At 42.0% G+C, this 25,915-nt stretch overlaps 1 protein-coding gene across 5 annotated transcripts in view; it reads right to left on the minus strand.

Moving 5' to 3' along the window:
* SYT9 (synaptotagmin 9) overlaps positions 1–24,709 on the minus strand; it is a 122,278-nt gene extending 97,569 nt beyond the window's left edge. For 4 of the 5 annotated variants that reach the window (XR_006176833.2, XR_010600975.1, XM_005290828.4 and 1 more), the window contains exon 1: positions 24,144–24,709. Coding sequence is in view for 3 of the 5 variants with exons in the window: in XM_005290828.4 (XP_005290885.2) it covers positions 24,144–24,567 (424 nt within the window). In the remaining 2 variants the exon portion in view is untranslated. The remainder of the gene's footprint in view (positions 1–24,143) is intronic. The other variant, XM_065594959.1, reaches the window with a different exon arrangement.
* Positions 24,710–25,915: the final 1,206 nt, after the last annotated feature.

Consider the following 25,915-nt stretch of genomic DNA (forward strand, 5'->3'; position numbering starts at 1 on the left):
AGGAATGGAATCTGTCTCCCCGGACTCCCAGTCTTGAGCCTCCTAGGACATATCATAACAGGACTTTCCTATTAAACACTCACACAGCAATATTTACTATGTTAGCAGAACAAAATGTGATTCAATGGAATGGCATCCATAGGAATGTGATAACATTGTTTAATGCATATCCATGCTTATTACCTTTAGGAGTACACTCTGTACTTTCCAAATGGGGGTGGTGTGTGTGTGTTAACGGGTTAACTTTAATAATCTAGTTTTCAGAGAAGTTGTATCATGTAATCATTAATCCAAAGCCAATGACTTTGCAAGAGGCATATTGGCACCACAGTTAAACTACCAACTGACACAATAGACCTAGGAAGAAAGAAAGCAGAAACAATTGAGAAGTTATGTCATCACATACTGCAGTCAAAAGCGATTGCTGATTGTAAATTAGAAAGTTGTGAAAGATAATTTGGCAGGTTTCAGGAAGACTGAAATGCAGCACAAAAGAGATCATCTACTATCACTGATCAGCAATAAAATATAGTACAGGACTCATTAAAGATACGCATGCTGCTAGCTGAAGAGTTCAGCAATAATATTTATCTAAAAACTCCTATCCTTCCTACCAACAAGCCAATTGAAAAGATTCCATTAAAAGGGTCTAGTTTATATATAGTTTTGTGTGTGTGTAAAGTTAATAGTCCCTTAAATACAGAATTTTGCAGGTTTCAAGCTTGCTGAGTTATCTTTCCTAAAACAAACTCTGCAGTAATCCCTTGTATTGTTTAAGGCTTGCTCTACATGTGACATGAGAACATTAATCTGACAATTAACTGAATGGGGAACAGCAAATAATTAACTGAATTGAAAGCTCCAAAACAGTTTGAATGTTCTTTAGCTCATTTCCATATATATATGTTCGGACTTGTCTATCTGTGTGCAGTGGGAACAACTAAATAGCAGCAACGAATTGAACAATTTCTTATCTTAAAGCATATGTTCTGATGGAACATTTCTTAAATGTTTGGAAAAACTCAATATTTCCAACATGCATTCTCTGTTACTTTAGAGGAGTTAATTCACCCTGTTTTATGTCTCATGTCGGCAACAAACAGGAACTAGGCTTGTTTCTTTAATTAAATTAATCTAGCTAGACCAGTAGCTTATCTGCGGAAATTATTTTTACAGGAAAAAGAGGAACTGCAGTGTCTCATCCCCTGTGCATAAGAAGAAAGAGCACTTTATTATCTGCTATTTCCTGAACAGCCCAGTGAATGGAAAAAAGGAATGCTGTCAGCCTAAGCTTGGAAAACAGATTCATGCTCCAAAACCAAACCCTATGGTGCATCGGGTGGCAACGTAGCTCCCCATTAACTTGTAGGGAAATCTTGTAAATGCTTGTGCTGTTTCTGCAGATTGGGCCAGAGTTTTCTTTGATTTCCCAGACAGTTTTGTGAGGAGCCGTCAGTCTCGTCTATTGAGGTTCGTAGCCAGTCCAGAGTAGCCTTGGCTATATAAATAGCATAAATGGCCAGATTAACTCATGTGAGAGAATTAGTGCTTCCTCCACTTTTTAAACTATGATATTTTTGGAAAATATACTCCCTTCCAGGTTTACTGTGGAATTACTCATGCTGTATGTCTTCTTTGGCGACCCTGCCACATGCCTCTATTGATTCATCTAGTGGATTGTATTCCATTTAATCATTTGCATTAGGAGATGCATTTTGTGACAGGGAATTTCGCTGGTGTTTAAGCAGTTATTCTATTGCTGGGAATTCTGAAACTACTTTAGTTTGTTACACCCTTGCCCGGAAGGAGTGAATCTTCTAGTGTACATCCTTTTTGTGGGCGGGCTCTATGGCCTTGTAAGCTTTACTAATATGATAAAAATAATCTTCCTTATGGCAACATCTAGACGAAGAGCTATCAGCTTACTTCTCAGGAGATATGGGAGCATCTCAAGGCCCTAGTTCAGCAAAGCGCTTAATTTCGTGCTTAGCCTCAAGCATGTTCTTAAGCCTTCCTCTGTTCAGCAAAGCACTTTCACACATGTAGTCATCTTGAAGTCATTAGGATTTAAGCATGTGTCGAAGGCTAACTGCTGTGCTGAACTGAAGCCAAAGTGAGTGTGGTAAGTACAGCTGGTTGGAATTGTTACAATTTTCAGTGAAATTTCAAAAAAAAAAATTAATGAAAAATATTTCCTGCTTGAGTGAGTTTATGGAATGGGTCATAACTTAGTTTAAAAATATCAATTCTGATGAGAGTTTAAAAGAAATCATGAAAATATTGGCCATTTTCCAAGCAGCTCTCTTGCTAAGTAGCTTATCATTGTTCACGCTACGAGAATGTTAGGCCCTTCTGCCCATGGACTCTGGACACAGTGACTGTTGAAGTGAAGGGAGTGACATCACCTGTTTGACTTATGCCTATTCCAAATAGAGTGCAGGGCTCCCAACTCATACTTGGAGTGAGGCTTCCCAAACGAAGAGGCACCATGCTGAGAATGCATTTGTCTTTGCTCTTCTATTTAGGAATTATTCATTCTTTTTGTTCAAAGGGCAACACTCACTTCCCAATGTTGGATGACAATGTGGGCAGAATTTGTCTTCATATCTGTAGGCCCCAGTTTTCCCTATGGTACCAAGTCTTTGTGAGTGAGTAACTCCCTTTTAAGTACAGAAGGACTACAGGATTGGGCATTACATTTGTTTGTTTTTCATTCTTTTCTTCAAAATCTGAATATTTATCTAACTCCAAAAACTCTCACACAAACAAGACTGCTCATTCGGAATAATTTTTACAAGCAGTTTACTCTTCAGTTTTATGACTTCCCAGCAGAGGGATATTAATGTATTATGTACTTTTTGAATAGGTACAGTATAGCAATTACTGTTAATTGCATGAGCGAGGAGGAAACAAAGGAGACAAGTTATTTAACAGACTGCAGTTTCAGTGCCAAAATCAGTTAAAGCATTCTGATTCCTGTATGAAGGGGAAAGTTATTAGTAATTAATAAGATACATATTAATGTGGATTCGTGACTTATTTCCAGCATGTTTACTGTCTTGTCATACTTACTATTAGAGAAGATTTACTTACTCAGTTTTTTGTGTACACAATTTTCAATGTGCATTTTGGAACAGGGACCATCTCTTTATATGTGTATGCACAGCACCTAGTGCAATCATGATTGGACCTCTGGGTATTAATGGTAAAAATATTATTAATAATAATTTGCAATGTTAATCAGAATAGCAGGAATAGATTGAACAAGGATATATGAAAGAGCATGAAGGAGAACATGAAATGGAGCTTGGTATACAGGTGACTCAGTAGTAGCTTACTTTGCGTATGAGAGGATTAAAAGTTATTTTATAGGGGACTTCAGCCAAATGTTGTGTACCTCATTTCTTCTAAAACACATTTTAAAATGTATTATGCTCATTAAAGCCACAGATAAGATAAAGAGGGTAACCAACATCATCTAGAGTGAAATCATATACAGTATATATCACACCTTCTTTAAAGAGAAGCTCATTGTAATCATTAAAAAGTGTATTTGGTCAGAGAACGAGGGCCTGATTAGGGTTGCAAACTTTCGAATTGCACAAAACCGAACACCCCAGCCCTGCCCCTTCCCCGAGCCCTGCCCCTTCCCCGAGGCCCCGCCCTCCGCTCACTACATTCCCCCTCCCTTGGTGGCTCGCTGTTCCCCAACCTCACTCACTTTCATTGGGCTGGGGCAGGGGGTTGGCGTGAGGGAGGGTGTGAGGACTCTAAGTGGGGGTGCAGGCTCCAGGGTGGGGCCAGAAATGAGGGGTTCAGGGTGTGGGAGGGGGCTCCAGGCTGGGGTGCAGGAGGGGGCTCCAGGCTGGGGGGTGGGGCCGAGGGATTCTGAATGTGGGAGGGGGCTGTGGGTTGAGGCAGGGGGTTGACGTGTGGGAGGGGGTACAGGCTCTGGGCTGGGTGTGTGGGCTCTGGGCTGGAGCCAGGGATGAGGGGTTTGGGGTGCAGGAGCATAGGCATGGGAAGTAGGGGTGGGGGGTGCTGCAGCAGCCCCAGGTTTTATGCAGGGCCACTGGCTCCTTGTCCCACTCCCCAGACACTGACTCAGAGCAAAAACGTGGGTGTGCTTCCTGCACCTATGCCCTGGCCCGGCCCTCCGCCCGCACTCTGCTCACCAACCCCTCACCTCACCTGGGGCCCGCAGCCCGGCCACCAATCCCACTCCCTGGCCGCTGGCCCGGAGCCCTGTGCCCGGCCCCACCGCCTGCTCCCAGCCCTCCGCTCCCGGGGCCCGCCCTACTCCCGTCTCTGCTCCAGGGGCCCTGCTCCCCAGCTGCTGGTCCCGTGCCCTGCGCCTAGCTGCCCGCTGCCAGGGCTCCATTCCTGGGGCCCCGCGCCTGGCCCCACAGCTGGGGCTCTGCTCTTGGCCCTGCACATGGGGTCCCGGCTGCTGACCCCTGCCCGGAGCTCCGCTCCTGGCTCCATGCCCACCCCTAGCTGTGGGCTCAGCCTCCTTACCCCTGTCCAGGTCCCCCCTCCCAGAAACACAGCCCTGCTCACAGCCTTAGCGAGGGAGGGGGGCAGACAGGGGTAAGGGGCCTGGCTTTCAGCACCCCCACTACTGTTATTGAGGGGTACCAGGAAAACAACACAGGGAGTTAGGCGGTAAGCAACTCAACCACATGGGCAGAGCAGTCTGCAGGGTATAATAAAATACCACATGTTCAACTTTACTTGCATTCAGCTTCACTGTTTGTTAATAAAACACAGAGCATGCTTCCCTTGAGCCTGTGGATGTCCTGCAGACACACTACAGGATCTGGGCTCCACAGGTGTGGCTGGGGAATAAGCATTCTCCAGAGTGCACCCTCAAAGCTATGGAGAATATGCAGTGTAAGAAACTGTTGACTTTATCAGCATTGATGAAGAACTGAGGCAGCAGCCATCAATGAGGTCATAGAACCTTCACTCTCAAAAGCCATAATGCCATGGACAAAGAAGTCTCCAGGAAATAGCACAGAAACATGGGCCTCTACAAATGTGTCTGTCTTTTCCACAGTCTTGGTCTGTTGTAATACTTCACAGATCTGAAGGATTCCTTGGGTTCTGAGGAATTCCACGACTCCTGCTTGTCCTGAGGGAAGAGGGGCAACCCCCAGCAGGATAACCCCCTGTAACCACAGTGAGCTGAAACTTGTCCTTCACTGGCCTCTACATGATAATTTCTTTGCATGGGGGAAAATACAACTGAAAACAGGTGGAATCTTTTCCTAGATCCCTCAAAAGAGCTATGCAGTCATTGCAGTCAACAAACCTTCCTGGGGTCTAATTTTATTAACAATAAGGTAATTTCAAAATAACACTACATGAATCCCTGCCTAAACTGTCTCTGGTTTGGTTTCTCCTACAGTTCCTTACCTCAGAACCTCTCCGAGAGAACCATTCTACCTCAGAGCTCCTCCCACTTCTATTATATTCAGGGTGGTGTTGAACACGCCATGCCTGTCTCAGTGAGTCATTAGAATTGACTTGCAGTTCCCTGTAGGATTCCAGTATTTGTTTCTTCTTAGTGTATGTGCAACGTGCCTCAGGTAGCATGTGATCAGGATTCATCATGGAATTTGGTCCGCTGATTGGATTATTAGCTTCCCCCGTCCAGGCCGGCTACTGACGGGGAGCGTGACATGAACGCTGATCCATGCCCCCCACCATCTTCTAAAAGGGCAGAGCAAGAGGAAAACCCCGCCACTCTGATATTGTAAAGGAAGCATTTGTAAATTCTTGTTTTATTATTATTATTGTTTTTTATTTATTTATGGTACACCTAGGAAAATGAGAGTGATAAGGGAGATGAAGATGATGACTCAGTGTAATCACACTGAGTGAACTACTTTTTCTTTCTTTGGATTATCAGTAGCCAATCTTTCCCTTTCTTGATTATTGGCTGAATAGGAAACCCAAGCAAAAACATCAATGTGCCAGATAGGGCACACACAACCATATGTGTATATCCATTGATACAATGTGACGTGACAGTTTCTGACAGAGGTGAGGGGGTTATCTTATATAGAATTGGAGGCCAAATTCTGTTCACAGTTACACCTATGCAACCTCATTGAAATTAATGGTTAGAAGAATCAGAAAAGAGAAACTTTCCAGACCCCATTCTGCTTTGTTACATTTGTGCTCCCCTACTGAAGTCCATGTGACAGTGTCTTGTGGTGCATTTTCACTTTCCTCTGTAAGGTAGTGGTCTGGAACACTAATGATGAGGTTTGCTTATTTTAGGATTATTTTCACATAGCAATTTTAGGATAACTCTGAAGCATGCTTAATACACACCATGAATCTATTCACACTGCAATACTTGGGCAAGTCATTTCAACTCATCTCTAATAGAAACAATCAATGATTGTTCTTCTATACCCTTATATAATTTAAAGCTTGGATTTTCAAAGATGCTTAAGGGAATTAGTATCCAACTTCCATTGAATGTTAGTGAGATTTAGGTGTTTAACTCCTATGAACATTTTGAAAATCCCAATCTAAAAGACCCTTGTGAGTTGGGTACCATAGTTGAGAGGCCAGAAATGGTATCAGAAAATGGTACCATAGTTGAGAGGCTAGATTTAGTGGCCCCTGATATAAACTGACATGATGCCACTGAAGTAGAGTTACACCATGGTTGAATTTGTCCCAAAGAATGGATAAATTCAGACAAGGACAAGTAGAGGAAATATTCCTTTGACTTACCAGACAAATGCAATTGAAGAGAGCAGAAAATGTCTTACTTGCTATCCTTCTCAATTAGGAAAATTTTAAGGATCAGATTTTATCCACTTTGATTAAAAAAATCTAAGACAATTATATCATTAAACCTGATTAAATAAAAGAATCTTGAAAAGCTGCATGTTCTAAATTTCCAGAGATTTATGAAAGGAAGCTGGAGCATGAAGGAGCTTGCTCAGTCGAAAGCAAGGTACACTGCCATTCTGCAATTTTCCCACAAGAATTTCACATGGGGGAAGCTTGGTGCATTTTAAACAGCTTATTCAAATGTTACATGGATATTGAGGATTTTTGGTAGAGTTTAGCGACAAATATGTAACTTAAAGAGCAAATAAATCAAGACCAAAATAATTGGTGTCTGTCCATTTAGTTCACAGGTGGTATGAGTCAAGCTATAGTTTGTTTGCTGAAATAAAAGGATTCCATATCTTGTGACTCTTTATTCCCACAACTGGAACAATTTTGCAAAGATGATAACAGTCTTCTCAGTTTTTGCTTCAGCTTGGTTCATACAGGAAGTGTATTTGAAAACATACAATGGATGTCTGACAGCCTTATACCTCACAAAAATAGGAAGCAAACACAAAATTTGTTGGGTATTTAGAGAATGAGTGAAAGCAAACCCAAATTCCTATCGTATAGTCAAAGATAGACCAGATTCCTAAACAGAATGGTTCCTACAAAATATTCCATTTGATTCTTTAAACACAGACAGCACAACTTGCAAATACATGGGCACCTAAATTCCACAACCAAATCCCACATCTGGACATTCAAACAAATACAGAGGCAGATAGCTGCCTCTTTAAGTGCCTAGTTTTTTTTTAACTGTTGATTTCAATGCCCAAATGTAGAAGATTATGTCCTATTTAGTGCCCACATTTGCATATTGCATCCAACCTCCAAAGTGTATCCAACCAAAACTCTAAACCTTTGTTCAATTAGTGCTTATTGCTAGGAATGCAAAACTAAAAGGTGTTATACCAACTCATTCTCTCCCCTGCAGGCACATGGGACAAATTATTATTCTTTATTATCTGTATTACACTAGTGCCTACATGCCAAACTGAGATTAAGTCCTCATTGTCCTAGGCACTGTGAAAACAGATAGTGAGAGAGAGTCCCTATCCCAAAGAGCTTACAATCAGTACAAAGGGTGGACAGGGAAATAGCAGCATAGAGAGGTGAAGTGACTTGCCCAAGGTCACACAGTAGGTGAGTGGCAAAGCTAGGAAAAGAACTCTGGTCTCCCAAGTCCAAGTCTACTGTCATATCTACTACACCATGCTGCCTCTGTATAACCTCATTGAATCAGTGGGTTTGCACCAACATAAGAGAGAGCAAAATTGACGCACAGGACATATTCAGCACACCTACAGTGTAATTTTGAATGTATAGCATTTAGAACTCCAAACTGCTTTCTATGTATCTTCCTTTTCCCTTAAACTAACCCTGTAATTGTCATCCCATTACTTCATCTTGTAAGCATGAGTCAGCAAACACCTTTGAGGAGCTTTTCCAGTGGCTAACCGCTGGCAAACAAGAATAGGCAATGTTTAGGGTTTTTTAATCAAATACATTAATATTTCAATTAAGAATACTTAATTGCTCACTACCCCTTTCTCTGCCAAATATCATTCACTGGGTACAATACATTGTGAATTTTTCTAAAAACAGTCTTATGAAAGTTGCCTGATAATCACTGGTTCGCTATGCAGCAGTTTGTATGTACAATGGTAATTAAATTTTCTTCCTGCTTTTTTAAAAAAATTATCTTATTGGTGGCAACAATCCCAGAGTCCTGGCCCAGCCTTGTGGTATACTATTTACAGTGAATCTGATATGTGTAGCTTTTGGTTTGGGAAAGTGATTACTTCTTCAACATGAAACATTCATACTACCTCTACTGTGCTTGAAATTATGGTTTATTTAATGCAGCCATGTCGCAGCATACTAGTGTAACCCACAGATCTCCTGGGTGTGGTGTTCTGTCCCAGTTAGTGGTAAGGAGACCACTTAGAGAAGTAGAGCAAACGCATTAATCTCTCTAGCTTTAGCTAACAGCCATATGGTTTTTGGCTCATGCACTAAGCTCCAGGGGCACCAAGTTCGATGCTGCCCACCGACGACCGGGGTCTGTCGGCATTACACTAGGATTCCTGTAGAAAGGTAAGAATGGTAAAAGGTGGCCCATTTGTTAGAGCCTTGGGTACACTATAATGTGGGGAAATATCCACAGGAGAAAGTTGTTTTTATTGCTTGTGGTCTGATATGATTAATTTTTCTGGCTGTCATATCTTACGTTGTGTTCTTTTAATAATGGGTCTTTCATATTTAGTTACACATAGCTTTCAGATAACATTTTAAGGCACTTATTTTACAGCGTTCTGATCTGTTTGGTTACTGAGAGAAGAAAGGGAATATCATATATGCATACAGTTCAGATGGTGGCTGTTTGTCAGCAAGACCATATTAAGAGGAGAAACTGTCCCAGCTTGGTGAAAGGACCTGGTAAAGGGCAGTGCTGGCCAATGGTTTGGGGAGAGCCTGATTCCCTCTACAGCTCTCACCATCTTGGAGCATGAGTGCTTCAGAGGTTCCTTACCTCCAAGGCTAATCAGCTGTTCAGGGCATGAAGCAGTGCCTCTTCATCTGAAAAACTAATTGGGGGTGGAAGGATGGAGCTGCTTCTAAGGCTCTCCCAGGACAGCTGGAGCTCACTTTGACATTGACTGATAGGAGATGACCAGGGAAGCTAGTTTTTCATTTGGGGGTAAGAGAAGAACAGGAATGGCCTCTCCTTATGGCTTGCTCTGCTGGGGCTAAAGGAGGAGTCCATCATGAGATTATACCCTGAAATCTTTTTGGTGCAGGCACTGTCTTTATTTTGTGTCTTGTATAGTCCCAATCCCCAATGTGAGAGCTTAACAGATAATAAATATCATAGCACTGGTTAGGGAGTAGGGTCCCAAGGAGAAAAAAGAGGGATAGAGCAGGCAAAGGAGGACCAATGAATAAGTATGGGACTAAAGAAAGATTGAAGTGGGAATGAATAAAGGGGAAATGTTCCAGAGCAGGAGTGATAGGAGACAGAGATTTACGGACAAAGAAAGGAGTGAAAATGACAGTTAACTGGCAGGAAAAGACAAGGAAAAATACTTAAAGGAGAATTCTAGAGATGGGGAAAAAAATAAACTGGAATGATGGAAGAGAGAGGGAAGAACAAAGTGTGAGACCTACATACTGTAGTTTATTATAACTTTTTAGCTTTATAAAAAGTTGATTGCTGAAGCCTGTTAATATACATGCTAATAATGACTGATACTGTGTAAATACACTGGCCTCACTTTCTATTCTGGTCAACCTCTGCTCAGCTCAGGAACAGAGCTGGAGTGGCTGGGAGCTAAAAGGGCTGGGAGCCACATTTAGCACCACCCCTTCGCTGGGCCCAGCCAGATATCTGCTCAGAACTTGCCATAATTTAGAGCAGCCTCAGGTCTGGTCTGTTTTGCACTAGGTTGCCCCTGGCCCCAAGAGTACTTTTCAGCAGCTGATTGATTTTGGTGGGAGTTAGATACCTAAATACCTTTGAAGATCTGAGCCATAGTGCTGTGGGGGCATATAAAGGGTGTAGTAGAGCTCAAGTAATGGGCTTCACCATGCATATTCCCCGGTAGCCAAATCTACAAGTTTTATGATTCCTTTTTGCTGCTCCAGCAATACGAAGAGACCAAAACGTAATGGATGGTTAAGCCTATTATATTTTATTTGTGGTGGGAAATATCCCAAGACAATTGCAATAACTTGCCATTTATTTTGTTATATCCCAAATCTATCTGGGAGGAAAGATAAAAGAACTTTCTCTCTTTGACATGTAGAAAGGCTTTTCCTCTGCTACACATAGAACCATTAGACTGTAAAACTCTTGGTTTCGTTGATACCATTATCAGAGACAGTGTATTGTCCCTTTTTTCTGGACATTCAGAATTCTTACTGGGTTATTTCAGAGCAAGCTCCAATTAGTTTTAAGCTATGACAGATGTCAATAAAGCATTTAATATGTTGTCTTATGAAACCTCAATTTAACTATTAATTGAATACGTCACACTCATATGAATTGAAAACTGACTATAAAGGGTAATGATAAACAGAATTGAATATTGCTGAGCAGTGGTGTCTGGTGGGATAATGTAGGGAGTGGCGTAAGGTCTGGTCTTATTTATCATCTTCAGTGATGGAAGAGGGATTCAATAGCACAGTAAAGAACTTCTTAGACAGTGCTAAATTTGAAGGATTGCAAACAGCACTGAGGACAAAGAAATAATACAAAGAGACTTACAGAGATTAGAGCCATGGGTAGAAAATAATAAAATGAGATATAGCTGGGACAAGCACAAGATCATGCATGTGGGGAAAATAATCTGAAACACAGATACACATACAAATCTGGCAAAGAGATATGGGGTGGTAAAGGATAGCATATTTGACATGTGTTTACAATGTGCTATTACAGCAAACTAGGCCAATTCAAATTTGTGCTTCTCAAAGGCAATAGAGCAGGGAGGTAATAACCCCTTTCTATAAGGCTCTATCTAGGCACAATATTACCAGAACATTATTGGCAAACTGGAGGGAGTTGAGTGAACAGCCACAAAAATTATCTGGGAGCTAGGGGGATTGATTTACAAAGAGAGATTAAAAGAGCAGAATATGTTGTGCTTAGCTAAGAGATGCCCAAGAGAGGGTGGAGTCACACTAACAGGCTACACCATGGCTAGAAAGGCACACTGGCAGTTAGATAGAATTAAAGAAGAGAACATTTAAACTAAATATCTGGGAAAATGTCCTGACTGAGATTTATCACGCTGAAGAAATAGTCTCCCAAGGGAAGTCTTGAAAACCTCATTGCTTAGGACTTGTAAAGCAAAACTGTAGGGGCCATCCTGCATTCCATCTTTTATTCTATTCATTCTTTGCATGTCTAAAATCTGGAATCATTAGTGCCACTGGATTTTTTTCACTACCATGTGGGATTTTCATCAATAATCCAAAAGATTTTTCTGAGGGAGTTCATGCCCTTGAGCCCTTCTACCACTTATAGTCTGATATATCCCTGGTGCTGTAAATTGGCTCAGGGCATACCTTTATGTGTCAGTTTTGGCTACATCCATTGCCTCCATGGATCCCTTTTAAGCATATCAAGCATATCCTATAAATCCTAGCTGTGGACCTGCTTGTCAGAGAAGAAAGCTAAACTTCATTCTTCTTGCTTAACAAGTATTCAGTATGCTGCTAAACATAGCGAGAATTAAAACATGCTGATTTGGTGTGATTACAAAAGCCAACGTTACAGATGTATGCAGCACCAGCTGGTATGGAGAATGTTTTCTCTACTTCATCCATTTATTAGATAAGAACAAAAACTCCTGTACTTGCTGTAATATATTCATTATGGTCAATACTAAAGAACATGTAGGTAAATATTTATTTTGCAATAAACTTCGTGATCAACTACTTTATAAACTGTGATCAACATTCTTTATAAAAAAAAATCTATCTTTTAATTTTGCTGATGACCCAATGAATGAAGAATTTTTGCTTGTAAGCTCACTTATTTTTGTTATCCATTTGAAAGCAGGCACTGTCACAAACATAGCATCAGGGTAAAGCTTTAAACTAAAATAATCTCCCTCTATCTTTTCAGGCTAAATAAAGCCATAAAAGAGCTTAAATTAATGCTAAAGTACAGCAAAAATCCACAACATTATAGAACATTCTAGAAAGTTCTTGAGTACAGTTCTGTAACAAACCAACAATGTTCATTATCCCCCAAAGGAATTTTTAAAAAAAATATCAAAATGTGTGTTTAAAAATGAAATATAAATTAAAGAGCTCATTGCACAAATATAATGTTTGGGTACTAAATAAGGAGATACAATAGTTAGAAATATGAGCTAGCATTGGAGAAGCAATTATGAGTTGGTTCTGATTGGTTAGTAAGGGCACAGTCATTATCCTGGTTACCCACCTGAGCAGTAGTGTGAGGCGTAGCCTTAAACACCTGCCTGGGCTACCTCTGTTGCTGGTATCAGCACAGAGGAGAAGAGGGGTGGGCAGCCTTCCCGGAGCTGCTACCTTCCCTCCTGTGCAAATGGTGGGGCGTGTGTGGTGCAGCATTGGCTTCACCTGCCCTACTCAAAGAAGCTGGTCATTGCAGCCACGCCAATGTGGAGGTGGAAGTAATCTTCACCCAGTGAAAGGTTGGCGCATCTTATTTCTCCCTGGAGCGTGTGTGAGTGTGTCTCTTTGCGGGGGGAGGGGGGGAGACTCAAAGACCGAACTGAGACTCTGAATCTCAGTTCAGACCCAGGCCTGCTTCTGGGACAGCACAACTATGTGCTGCTCGTTTGGCAGGGCTTGTGGCAAAGCCACTATTCAACAATAAATTAAAAAGGCTAGATCCAGGCCTACTTTGATGGTTCAAAGCTACTATTACTATGACTAGGAGTAATGGGATCAAATTAAAAAGGGAAAATATAGGCTGAATGTCATAAAAAAGACTATCTGACCATGAGAACAATTTGGCTGTAGAACAGTTTCTCAAGGGAAGTAGTGAAAGCCTTATCACTTAAGGTTTTTAATACAGGCTAGATAAAAGTTGTTCATATCTAGTGTCTGGAACTCATTGAATCTCATAGCAAACCATCATATTGGAGAGGTCACAGAATTATGCATTATTTACAGCAAGCCAATCAGTGCTGTGGGAAAAACCTGTATGTTAAAATTTATTTCTACATTTACTGCCTCCCCACAGCCCAATCAGTGGTGCATTCGGGATATAAAACGGCACTTAACTCCATGTTCATTTAAGCTTTTCCATTCATGTGCAATAACCTTGCAATGCCCAATAAAAAGAAAAACCAGACAATTACATATAGGAGGTCAAATCTGTAGAAGGGACCTCAACCCAGCCTTTGTTTTTATAACTGAAATCAGTTGGGATTATACTTCTGATTCCGATTTGTGGATGCAATCAAGCAGTTAGATGTCTAAATGCAGACATCTGCACGCACAATTGATTCTGCTCAGGAAATTAGAAGACATTTTGGGGGAGGGGAGAGGGAAATGTGGCTTATTATTTGCACTTTTGTCACTCAAATTAGCACAAAATACAGAAGTGAAAGTAAGCCAGTACGCCCCAGTACGGCGTACCGGAAAGAGCTGGTGCGCCATACTGGGGTGGCCCAGCTTCCCCAGGGGGCAATTTAAAGGGCCTGGGGCTCCAGCAGGGGCTAGGGCTGTGGGGCTCTGGCTGTTATTTAAAAAGTCTGGGGCTCCCGCTGCTTCTACAGCCCCAGCCCTTTAAATAGCTCCTGGAGCCCCGCCGCCACTACTCCAGGGCTCCGACGGATATTTAAAGGGCCGGAGCAGTACAAGCAGGGGAGCCCCAGGCCCTTTAAATAGCCCCCAGAGCCCTGGGATAGCAGGGGGCTCCAGGGGCTATTTAAAGGGCTGGGGCTTCAGCTGCCTCTGCCGCCCCGGTCGTTTAAATAGCCGCTGGAGCCCCACCGCTTCCCCAGGGCTCCAGCAGCTATTTAAAGGACCGGGGCAGTAGAAGCAGGGGAGCCCCGGGCCCTTTAAATAGCCCCCAGAGCCTCTGGCTGCTGCTGCTACCCCAGTGGGGGAGTAATGAAGAGGGATTGGACTGTAATTAATCACAAACACCTGAAAATGTTGGTATTTCTTATGTTTCTCTTTAGGTAATTTCCCCATCATCTGTATTTTTCCATTGATTATCCTAATTTTCTTTGACAGTGATAGTACATTATAAGAAACTTGCTTGAGTAGTTGGATGTTAGTGGACAAATAATTTCTGATTAGATTTTGTAAATGATATGCTAATCCAATTTCCAAGAATGCTTCACAAACCTGCTCTCTAGTATATATTAAAAACACATATAAAATGACCTATATACAGGTCCCTCATATAATTTCCCTTGAATGTTTCTGTAGATTCCTAACATGCATTATTAATGACAGTATTTGCTATTTATTTGCTCTGGGTGTATTTCCAGGAATCAAACTTGGTTGCTTTCAAAGACACCATAGGATGAGGTTCTGTGCCCTCAGAGAAAATCTTTTATCATGGAGACAATTGGCATATGCCTCCAGCTCACTTGAAATAATCCTTGCCACCACATTTTCCAGTATATTGCAATGCTCTAGTAGTTCAGAATATAGACCCATATGCAGGTCCTAATTTTAAGCATGTGCGTAGTTCCATAGAAGTCAATGGGACTACTCACCCACCTAACTTCAGACATGGCTGAACAGGGACTGTCTTTGGGAGAATACTGAAAACTACCATGGCAGGAACACTGGCTTTGTATTAATTTCTTTGTAAATTTTAAAAGCTCGAAAGTTCAAGGAGACCTTAAAGAATTTAAAGTAAACAGAGGAAGAATGAGTAAAATGGGTAGCAAAATATGAATAAAAAATAGCAAAAGAGAAGTTATAAAAGTGAGAGGAAAAATAAGTGTTATATTTCTCTCATGTGCATGCCTTCTGTTAGATCCCCCTAACTAAAAACCACAATGCCCCATGAGAGAGGCAAGCATTATTCTGATTTTACAGCTGGAGAAACTGAGGCACGGAGCGGGATATTGAAATAACTGGAAGGATGTGTCATATCATGTACTTATACAAACATATGCTATGAAATGCAAAGATAAACTGGGGAGATAAGCTGTCTTAAGAAAACTAGTGCAAAGGGATCCAGGTGTGATTAGATATGCGAAGACCTGGGGTTCATTTTGACTCAATGTGCATTTTTGCCTTGGTTATTTATGTCATAAAGCAACTCTAATTTTGCAAGTGAATGTCTTTATGTTTTTGTTTTAATTTTAACAAATCTGGCTGAAGTATCTCCCATTTAAATACAAACAGGGATCAGACGCAGTAATAAAAATGGGAAGTCATATGGGGAACTGACTGGACTAGCAATGGGAAGCTCTGATAAAGTGATTCTCTCTCAAGATTTATGCTGGGATTTTATCAGGACACCGCTAACAAATCAGAATGCTTAGCATCTTATACCAATTGGAGCCCAAAGTAATACTGTGCAAGCCTGGATACATTTGTCTTCTCTCACAGAGTATTAAAAAAACCCACCTCAAAAATGCAAACTGCAAATGTAGTTAGCAGCACTCTATACTGTACAGCACACCACTGTATGCATTTAAGGACTATTTTGTAAACTATGCAAGTCTGGTGTAACTCCTGGAAAGTTCTAGGATAATTTTAATGAAGGAATTTACAGTCCCTCCCCTCCCTCTTTCTACTTTAAGAAAGTCACCTGGAATCCTTTGTAAGAATTTCTGCTTTTCACTTGCTACATTAAATATGTATTCCCTATGCTCGCTTAGTGGGTCCAACTTTTTACAGGTAATTCTCTGCAATCTTGTTGTTTTCTGAGCATGAAGAATTTACTTCAAGTTATTTTTTTAAGCCCCTAAATCAACAATATGGGGACAATTCTCAACAGCTCCAATCTCTTACCCAGCACTGGTGTGGGGAAGAAGGGGAAAGTGGCTAGGAGCCATCTTTGCTCCTTCCTCTCTCCTGTGGCCAGCAAGGGGCCAACTGACCCTCTCAGAGCAGCCACAGAGAACTGGTGGAAGCGGATGAGGGTGGAAATGCCAGGAGAGGCTGGAGTAAAGTCAGCCATACTAGCTTTTGCCAGCTCAGGATTCCTCAATTTGGAGGAATGCTCAGTTGACTCCTTTAGGGCAGTTTTAAGGTTACTTATGCAACCCTGGCAGTGCACAGTGAGGTTAGCTAGGCTGAGGATCTGGCCATACATGTCCGTACAACATCTACAACAACTAGGCTCCAATCTGGGACCTCTGGATCCCACTGTAATACATCCAATAACAAACATCTGAAGCATCTATACATACACGGAATATTTGTAAAAAGACATTTCCCATAGTATAAGTCTGTAACGGTTTGTACAATTGTTATATTAAAGCAGAACCTTTGTTTAGAAAAAATAATATAGTAACTTGTACAATAATTTTCACCATCTTGTTTAGTTTGCTTCACATTGTATCACAGGTTTTGTAAGGGCAACAACTAAAGTCCCCAAATCTTTGTTGGTAAGCACACTTGTAGTCCTCCTTGTTTTAGCAGATACATGCTCTTTTGTTTCCTCTTTCTCAAAGCACATAATTTTACAGTTATCTGTTGAACACAGCATTTTTTCTCTTGTAACCTGAGTACTTAACCCTATTAGTGTCAATGGAAAATCTCTGAGTGCCTAGCCATTTACAGTAAATGTGCACTAAACCCAATTAAAACAATATACCATTTCACATTAAAGATGAGCAGCAAACATTTCTTTAAATCCCCCCGTTTCTTTAAATCCCCCAAACTTGCGCCTGACCTTTCAAAAGAGGAAAACAGTGTTCAGCTCCCATTTAAAATATGTAATTAAAACTATATTTTAACGAAGTTTAAAACAATATTTTGGTTTCTGAAATTCAAAGGAATCTGAGCTGCAGTCTTCCTTGTTCATTTGCCATAATGTCAGAGGAGCTGGTTTACTGCTGCCTTACATCGTGGGGAGTGATTTATACTGATGGGAAATGGGTCGAAAACACTATCAATTCAGAATTGTAGCATTTTACCTTTATTTGTACTGTTGTCACTGGCTACAAAATATGCACGGCAATGGTGACTCTGGCCCAGAATGAGTAAAAAACACAGTGACAATAAATTACTATACCCTGAAAGGGTTATTCCACCTTTTTTCACTTCGTGCCTGTGTAAATTGCTTTTTCCCCTTCGGCTGAAATTTCTCATGCTTAAACTAATCTTTTTCCCTGATACTTTTCGTTTTTTCAAAGTTTGAACAAAATCAGTTGAGTCACTTTCGAGTTGTCCAAGCATGAAAAGTTAGACATGTCCCTCTTAAGAAATTAAGCTAGTTAATGTCAAACTTGCTGGGGACTTAGCCCTAGTTAAGGACAAAGGAATGACATGTTTGAAGAAACCTAAGCTGAGGTTTTCAGAGAGGCCCAAAGGCGTGAGGACTCCAGCTCCCATTGAACCACAACTCCTTTAGGTTCCTGTGAAAACCCAGGCCCAATTCACCAATTTTTTTAAGAAGTGATTTAATATAAGGGCTACAGTTTATTCAGAAAAATGCAAGCCCCCATAATGAGACTGGTTTTAAGATGAGTTCACAACACATTAGTAATCATAATATGGGGTAAAATGTACAGTCCGTGTTGGAAAGATTTTCTGTGAGCAAGGGTGTGTCTAGACGAACAGTTAGCCTGTGGCAAGCTGGGGTGTGTATCTACACGACACTAGCATGCCACATACTAAGTGGCAGTAGCAGGGTCCACACAGCCAGTTAGTGTGCCACAGGCTATAGCACTGTAGATTTATACCCTGGCTTGCCGAAGATTTCATTTAAACAAGCCTCAAGTTTGGCTTCTGTGCTCACGTGGTTGGCTGAATGCCAACCAGTTCAGACATCTTTGCTGCTTTCCACTTGTTTTTCCTATTGATAATGTATTATGCAGCTAAGCCACCTATGCCCTGTGTAGAGGAATCAAGCAAAGTTAAAAACACACTTAGTTAAGTAATGTATTGATGAAGAGGACCCTTAGCTTCCACTGACATAAATGTAAATTGTACCCTTTCACATTGTTCCTTCAATAGCCATCACATTTCCATGGCTACATTTCTTGGTTTCTTGATTGCAATCAACTATTTTTAATTTGATTAAATAATAAAGTCTGACTTTTCCATTACTGTATAAAATCCATCGCTTTTGCTCAAGACCTATAGAGTTCTTCATGTCTAATGTCCATCACTAAACCACAATATTCACTGTTTATTCTATTTCAGCAGATAGTGATCATTTTAAAAGGACATAATTAAGAATAACCTCTGATCTTATTGGCTTATCCTCAAAATGTGCAATCCAATATGACAGTCAAGAATAGGCAGCTTTATTTAGTATTTCTACTGTCATTATTCCACTCAGTGTGACATTAATGAAAATTCACCATGATTAATGGTCTAGCCCTTTTATATAACACCCTTATCTGCATAAACATTTCCTGATCATTCTTCTCATCCTCCTCCAAAGGTCCACAACAGCTTCCAATGACCTTTTTAAATTTTTTATTATAAGTTTCTAGGGCTAGATCCTTTCACTCGTTTATCTACAGGAAGAGTAAAGAATCCAATCCAGATTGTGCTGGAGAGGCATATTGTCTTTTTTGACATAATCTCCAACATTTTATCACAAAATTTCCTAGTCCTTTGAATAAATGCTTCATACTCATATATCAGTAATTATCAACAAACTGGAAACCAGGCAGTGAGCACTCCGTGGCTGCAGGACATGCACAGTAAGGAGCACATGGAGAGCAGAAGCTGTGGAAAAGGTGTGTGTGGGGGTAATCTGAGAAGGGTGAGACATGCCACACCAGAGGATCCTGTAGAAATGTGCAGGGATGGGCACGTTTACCAAAGAACAATGGCAGACCAACCCTGCCAAATGACTGGTCCCTGGGGAATTCTCTGGCGTGTTGCAAGATGGGTGAAAAGATATGCAAACACAACAAAAAGCAGGGGCAAAAAAATGTAAAAATTGCCGTCTGATGTCTGGAACTTTGTCATCCAAAAATATACATATTGTCCTATTTGTAACAGAAGTGCAAACCACAGGAATTTGCCACAAAATTCGCCACTCTGAGAAAACCAGCATTGACTCTAGTGGACAGAAGAAGACCACTATCACTTACCTTCGGTGCTAAACTGTTAACAGTCCTAAACCAAAATCATAGTACACTTTTGACTGATCTTTCTACAAAACACCCGCTTCTCTGGCAATCCAGAGTCACATACCTGTGTGACAAAAGTATACAGCTGCTTCTACACACTGCTAAGATTGCCCCACATCAGATGTTTAACTTGGGAAGTGAGAAAGGACTGGAAGAGGGATCTACTAGAGGAAAAGTCCACAAAGAATCAGCACGTACTTGCTGTTGCCCTGATTCCTCTTCAGCAACTGAACACCCATTCCTCAACTGCAAAATTTTTGTTGGCTTTAATTAAACTCGCTTTCCAGGAGACTATCTCAAAGGTCCCATAACTCCACTTAAGATGGTTTTCACATGCATATCTAAGGTACTGATGTTGCCCTCATTACCATAGTATCTGAGCATCGCAGAGTCTTTAATGTATTTATCCTCATAACACCCCTCTGTGGTAGGGAAGTGCTATTACTACACCATTTTACAGGTGGGGAATTGAAACAGAGAGGCTAAGGGCCAGCTTGTTAATGGTATTTAGATGCCTAAAGATGCAGATAGATGCATTTTTCAAAAGTGCCTTGGCACCTAACTCTCATTGAACAAATCCTACTAGGTGCCTATCTACATCTTTAGGCGCCTAAATACTTTGAAAATCTGGTTCTAAGTGACTTGCCCAAGTCATTTTACACATGAAGTCTGTGGTGGAGCAGTGAAGTGAACCTGGATCTCTTAAGTCCCAGGCTTGTACCCTAACCAATAGACCATCCTTTCTTCCATATAGGGAAAATTATGTAACAAGTAAAGATACTGTACATCATCATTTTCACCAGATTGAAGAGTTTAGGTGAGCATATAATTTACTGGGAAAATGCATCTGAGCATGGAGAAACTTTCTAAAAACAGCATTCACATATTTTTTGTACAAAAACTGCCATAATGAAAACAGTAGCACTGCTAACCATTAGCCACACGCCGCATATATTTTTCCTTTATAGCCTATTTACTAACAAATGTTTATGTATTTTTAAATGGTTTTCTTTTGTGTTTGGCTTGACAGGATTTCCTGCTATCTGAGAGGAATATAGTTTGGGTGGCTGATGAAAAACTTGCTTACGAAAGAGTATGACACAATTAAAATGACTTCATGCTTATTTTTGCCCAGAAGAATCTGTCCCCAGCCCTAAATTGTAGCCACCATCCTTCCAGTCTTTGAAAACTGATGAGTCTCTCTTCAGAGCCCATAAATTCCATTCCACCATTAACTCAATCAAGCAGGATTTGGCCTGTCTGCTATTGAAGGGGTACTGTCTCCCTCTTTTGGGAGTAGAATGCACTGTCTTCTTAGCAACCATGGATTTGACTGGTCAACCAAACTTTATGGGCAATTCATTTTCCTGACAATCCATATTTGAATTACAGAAATGCAATTAATAGCTTCCTAACATAGTAGTTACTCTGTGTAATAGGTCAGGTTTGCAGCAAATACTAAAAACCCATCCTACCATAATGGTTTAAGAAATAATGAGCTAAAATAAGAAATACAGAAACAGTTTTCTTCATTAAGGAAAGTAATATGAGAAGACTAAGTATCTCATATTCTTGCAACTATGTATGCTAAATGTATATAACTTTATTGAGCACAGTATGTTTTTAAAATGCTCCCAAACAGAATGCCAGACATCATGTCTGCATGATACTTTCATGAAAAGTCAGGTGTCTTCGACAAAAAAATCTCAAAAACCTTTATTATTCAAAGTGATTTAGGCTACTTCTTTACATATGGTTCAAGTAACTCACAATTCTAAGTGATAATTGACTTAAGCAGATGTCCTCTTGGAATCATTACTTAGGATACAAGAATGTGATTGATACCCGAGTATATAAAAACTAGAGAAACTAGAAATAGACACAATCACTTCTTGAATGCTTTTTGACAGACAAGTCTCTGTCACACACAAAGTATTTATTTGAACCAAATAATTCTTAAAATTATTAAATTAATGTGTATAATATTTATCTGGTAAGTTATTCTACCTATTTTTTAGTAAATTTTAATGTTCTTGTTACAAATGTCTGAAATATTTTAAAGTTAGAGTTGTTTTAAGTGAATGAAGTTATCACAGCTGAAAATAGATCTTAATACAAATAACCTAGATATATGAAAATTCTGCTTCATTTATTGTACATGGAAAAATTTTTTACCTAACCAGTTTTATTCTCCTTATTGGATTGCTCAAGCTATCTTAGTTTACCCAAGCATTTGTCAGTAATTTACATCATGAAAGCTGCCTCATATTAATCAAGTTACTGCAAAATCTTTGTTTGAAAGCATTAGACATTGAAGAATAAATAGACTAAAATTGGAATAAAATCTGTTAAGTGAACTAACTACTGTAAGAATAGTAAATAAATTATTATTAGTGTGCAGTGATGAGCAGCTGAACTGCCGGTACAATTTAGAGTACTGCAAATACTGTCCAGTTCTCAGTTATTTTAACTCTTTCTAAAAATGGTTCTGCTCGTTATAATTTTCCTTCACTCCTGTGAAACCTTGATTTGATGCAGTATAGAAATTGAAATATAGTATGAGAAACTTTTAAATCTGCTTATGCTCTACAAAATGTTTTCTCCACTGTGGGTAGAAGGAATCTGGGCACTTTGGGGTAAGATAACATCAAATGTTTACTATTTTTCTGAACGGCAGCCAGAATTCAGCTTCCTAATTAAGAAGCTTAAGGGAGTATTTAAATCAGAAGAAACTAAGACAACCAGGCTCAAAACATAATAAAAAATAAATCTCTCAGTTTACATTCTGTCAATTTTAAAGGCTGTTTATTCTGCCTCCTGTCACTGAAAGGCAAAAGAAACTCATCAAGCTCCTCTATATCAAAACATTGTCCTGTGAGCTATTAGATCTTATTGTTTAAATAAAAGACTAATATAAAAACCCAATTATTTAAAATCAAATCTAGACTGATACAAGGACCACATAAATTCAGGAACAACCCCTCAAGGACCGTTCACTGAACACTGAGATTCTGGTTTGATTGAACGCAGTAAAGCTACGTATAGGTTCAAAATACTATCAGGAAGCAAACAAATTCTTAAACTTTAAAACAAACGAAAACACTGGACAACTAAGATGAGATCATTTAAAGTAATGTATCTATGATTCCTGGTTTCAGACCAGCAGTCACAATTATATTTCACTGGGAATACTTTTGAAATTAAGCTTTGCTAAAACTGATGTACATAAATGCTTTAGTCCTAAATGAATCCAGTTTCAAGGGGAGAAAACTAATAATATAAATAGTGTAACCACCTGAAAGAATGGCTGGAAATTGATAACACCAGTTGTTGCTTTCTTCAAGTAGTCTGAGAGAAAATCCTAATGATTTAGGAACACTTAAAACCCCATCAGGTTTTACCTTTCAGCAGCCTTGTAGATTACTCTTCAGAACAACACTTAGGTCAGGTCGTTGCTTGAAACTAAAGAATAGATTCTGTGACTGACTCCACTCCTGTCCTGAACAATCAGAGCTATTGCTTTTATCCTAGAAGGATGTTTCCCCTCTGAAGTTAGAGCACAGGGGCTGTATATGCGCTGGGGGAGTGGGTATGAGGGGGGACACATTCTTCACCTCCCTTGTTGTTCAGTGGAGGTACCTAGGGGTAGGGCGAGGCTATTGATTCTGCATCCCCCATGGGTGGGGTGAGATGGGGAGTATTGATTTTGTGTCTCCCCATGGGTAGGGTGGGATGGGGGTATTGATTCTGCGTCTCCCCATGGGTGAGGTGGGACGGGGGGTATTAATTCTGTGTCTCCCCGTGGCTGGGGTGGGATGGGGGTATTGATTCTGCATCTGCCCCGGGTGGGGTGGGGTGACATGGGGATATTGATTCTGCATCTCCCCATGGCTGGGGTGGGATGGGGGTATTGATTCTGCATCTCCCCATGGCTGGAGTGAGATGGGGAGTATTGATTCTGCGTCTCCCCATGGCTGGGGTGGGATGGGGAGTATTGATTCTGCGTCTCCCCATGGCTGCGGTGGGATGGGGAGTATTGATTCTGCGTCTCCCCATGGCTGGGGTGGGATGGGGAGTATTGATTCTGCGTCTCCCCATGGCTGCGGTGGGATGGGGGTATTGATTCTGCATCTCCCCATGGCTGGGGTGGGATGGGGAGTATTGATTCTGCATCTCCCCATGGCTGCGGTGGGATGGGGGTATTGATTCTGCGTCTCCCCATGGCTGGGGTGGGATGGGGGGGTATTGTTTCTGCATCTCCCCATGGCTGGGGTGGGATGGGGGTATTGATTCTGCGTCTCCCCATGGCTGGGTTGGGATGGGGGTATTGATTCTGCGTCTCCCGGACTCTAGACACCGGGGAAGGCGTCTTGGGGAGTGGGGTTTCTCCCCTTCCCAGTAAGTTAGCGGCACAATGAGGGTGGGAAAGGACTAGGGAGTATTGTTTTCTTCTTGCAACCCCCGCCCTCCGGCCTGAGCAGCAGCGTGTACCTGAGTCCGTGAGCCGGGGCCGGGCTCTGTCCCGCAAGTAGTAGATGAAATCCAGGCAGTTCTCGTTCTCCACCGCCCCGCTGGAGCAGAGCTCGGCCAGCAGCTGCAGCGCTTTCTGACAAATCTCGTCCTCCCTGCCGCCAGGCATCGCCCCCCAGCATCCTTGGGAATGGAGCCGAGCTCTCCGCTCACACTGCACGCGGCGGCTGCCTCTGCCTGCCGCCCGCCTGCAGCCGCCGATGCCACTGGGCAGCCGCCTGCATAGTTGGGAGCCAGCCACGGCAGGGGTCCCCCCCCCCTTTGCAAGCCCCCGCGCCCCCTCTGCTCCGAACTGAGCCTTTCTTGGGGACTGTCCTGTTGGCTCTGCTATGGAGGGAGCACCAGGCTGCTCCTGGCAGGAGGAGGAGGATCCCACTAGTTGCATGCGATAGCAGGCAGGGAAGCGGCCAGGGCTCTCTGAGCCTGTCCCTGCCTGTGCTCCAAGCGGCGCGGGAACAGCTCTCCCCAGCGGCAGGAGCGCTCAGTGCACAAGCGCTGCCATCCTCCTCCCGCTCCGGGCCGGGGGCGGGAAGTGGCCAGGGAACAGCCCAACGCCAGATAAAGACACACAGCCTCTGCTGGGCTGGGCTCAGCCTGCTCCGGAGAACGTCCCACTCCGGCACAAACTTTCCCGGGGCCGGGGCTGGCGAGAGCTGCCTGTCCTCCAGGGGAGGAAACATAAACATACTTATTGTAAGTGATGGGCGCCGACACACACTTCCTTGCTTATGTCCAAATGACGGGCGCGCGCACACACACTCGAGCACATATACTCAATGACTGAAATCCAGATCTCTCTCTCTCACACACACACTCCCTCGCCACACACATCCCATACGTGCTGGAACTAGGGGTGCGGGTGCCGCCGCACGCCCTGGCTGGAAGTGGTTTCAATTATATACACGGTTTACAGTTTGGTTCAGTGCCTCTCAGCACACCACCATACACATTGTTCCAGCACACAGAGGTGAAAGTGGGCCCGTATCGCGCACAAGTGGCCGCTGGTACCAGCCCATACACAGCTGATGTTAAAGCGTTGCCGCGGCAGCATTTTAACATATCTGTCCCCCCCAGTTGGTGGCCCTGCCTTGCCAATGGGGGGCGAGGGGTGTAAAAGGGCCAGGAGCCCCAGGCCCTTTTAAATCGCCGACGGTGCCCCGGGCGGTGCGGGCCAGGCAGTGCGGATGGGTCAGCTGTGGGAGGCTGACCCACCCCGCCCCTTCCACCAGGGGCCCTGCCCATTCCGGGGGCCTGGAGCCGAACCCCCATACGGGTAAGTCTTCTATGTTACTTCCACCCCTGCCAGCCCTCCACACACACACAAAATTATGTCCCACAAACCCCCCAACACACAGTTAAGTCCAGATCTCACACACACACAATTACTTAAGTCCAGATGTCACACTGACACACAAACTCAGTTACTTATGTCCAGGTCTCCCTCTCTCTCTCATACACACACACTTGCTTATGTTCAGATGCCAGACGCGCGCACGCACATATGGGTACACCTACTGATTATCTGCTTATTTCCAGATTTTAGACAAACAGGAAACACACGCATACATACCTGGGGTTCATACACTCATTTGCTTATTTCAGTCGATGGATGAATACAAAATTCTGAGATTTGGGTGTGTAAATTAATTCAGTGAAACCAAGAAGTGTAAATCACAAAGAAAGAGCCATGATTAACTGTGTTGGGCAGAGGGTGATGGGGTAGAAGATCAGGA

The sequence above is a fragment of the Chrysemys picta genome, chromosome 4, assembly GCF_011386835.1.
Source record: "Chrysemys picta bellii isolate R12L10 chromosome 4, ASM1138683v2, whole genome shotgun sequence".
NCBI lineage: Eukaryota > Metazoa > Chordata > Testudines > Emydidae > Chrysemys > Chrysemys picta.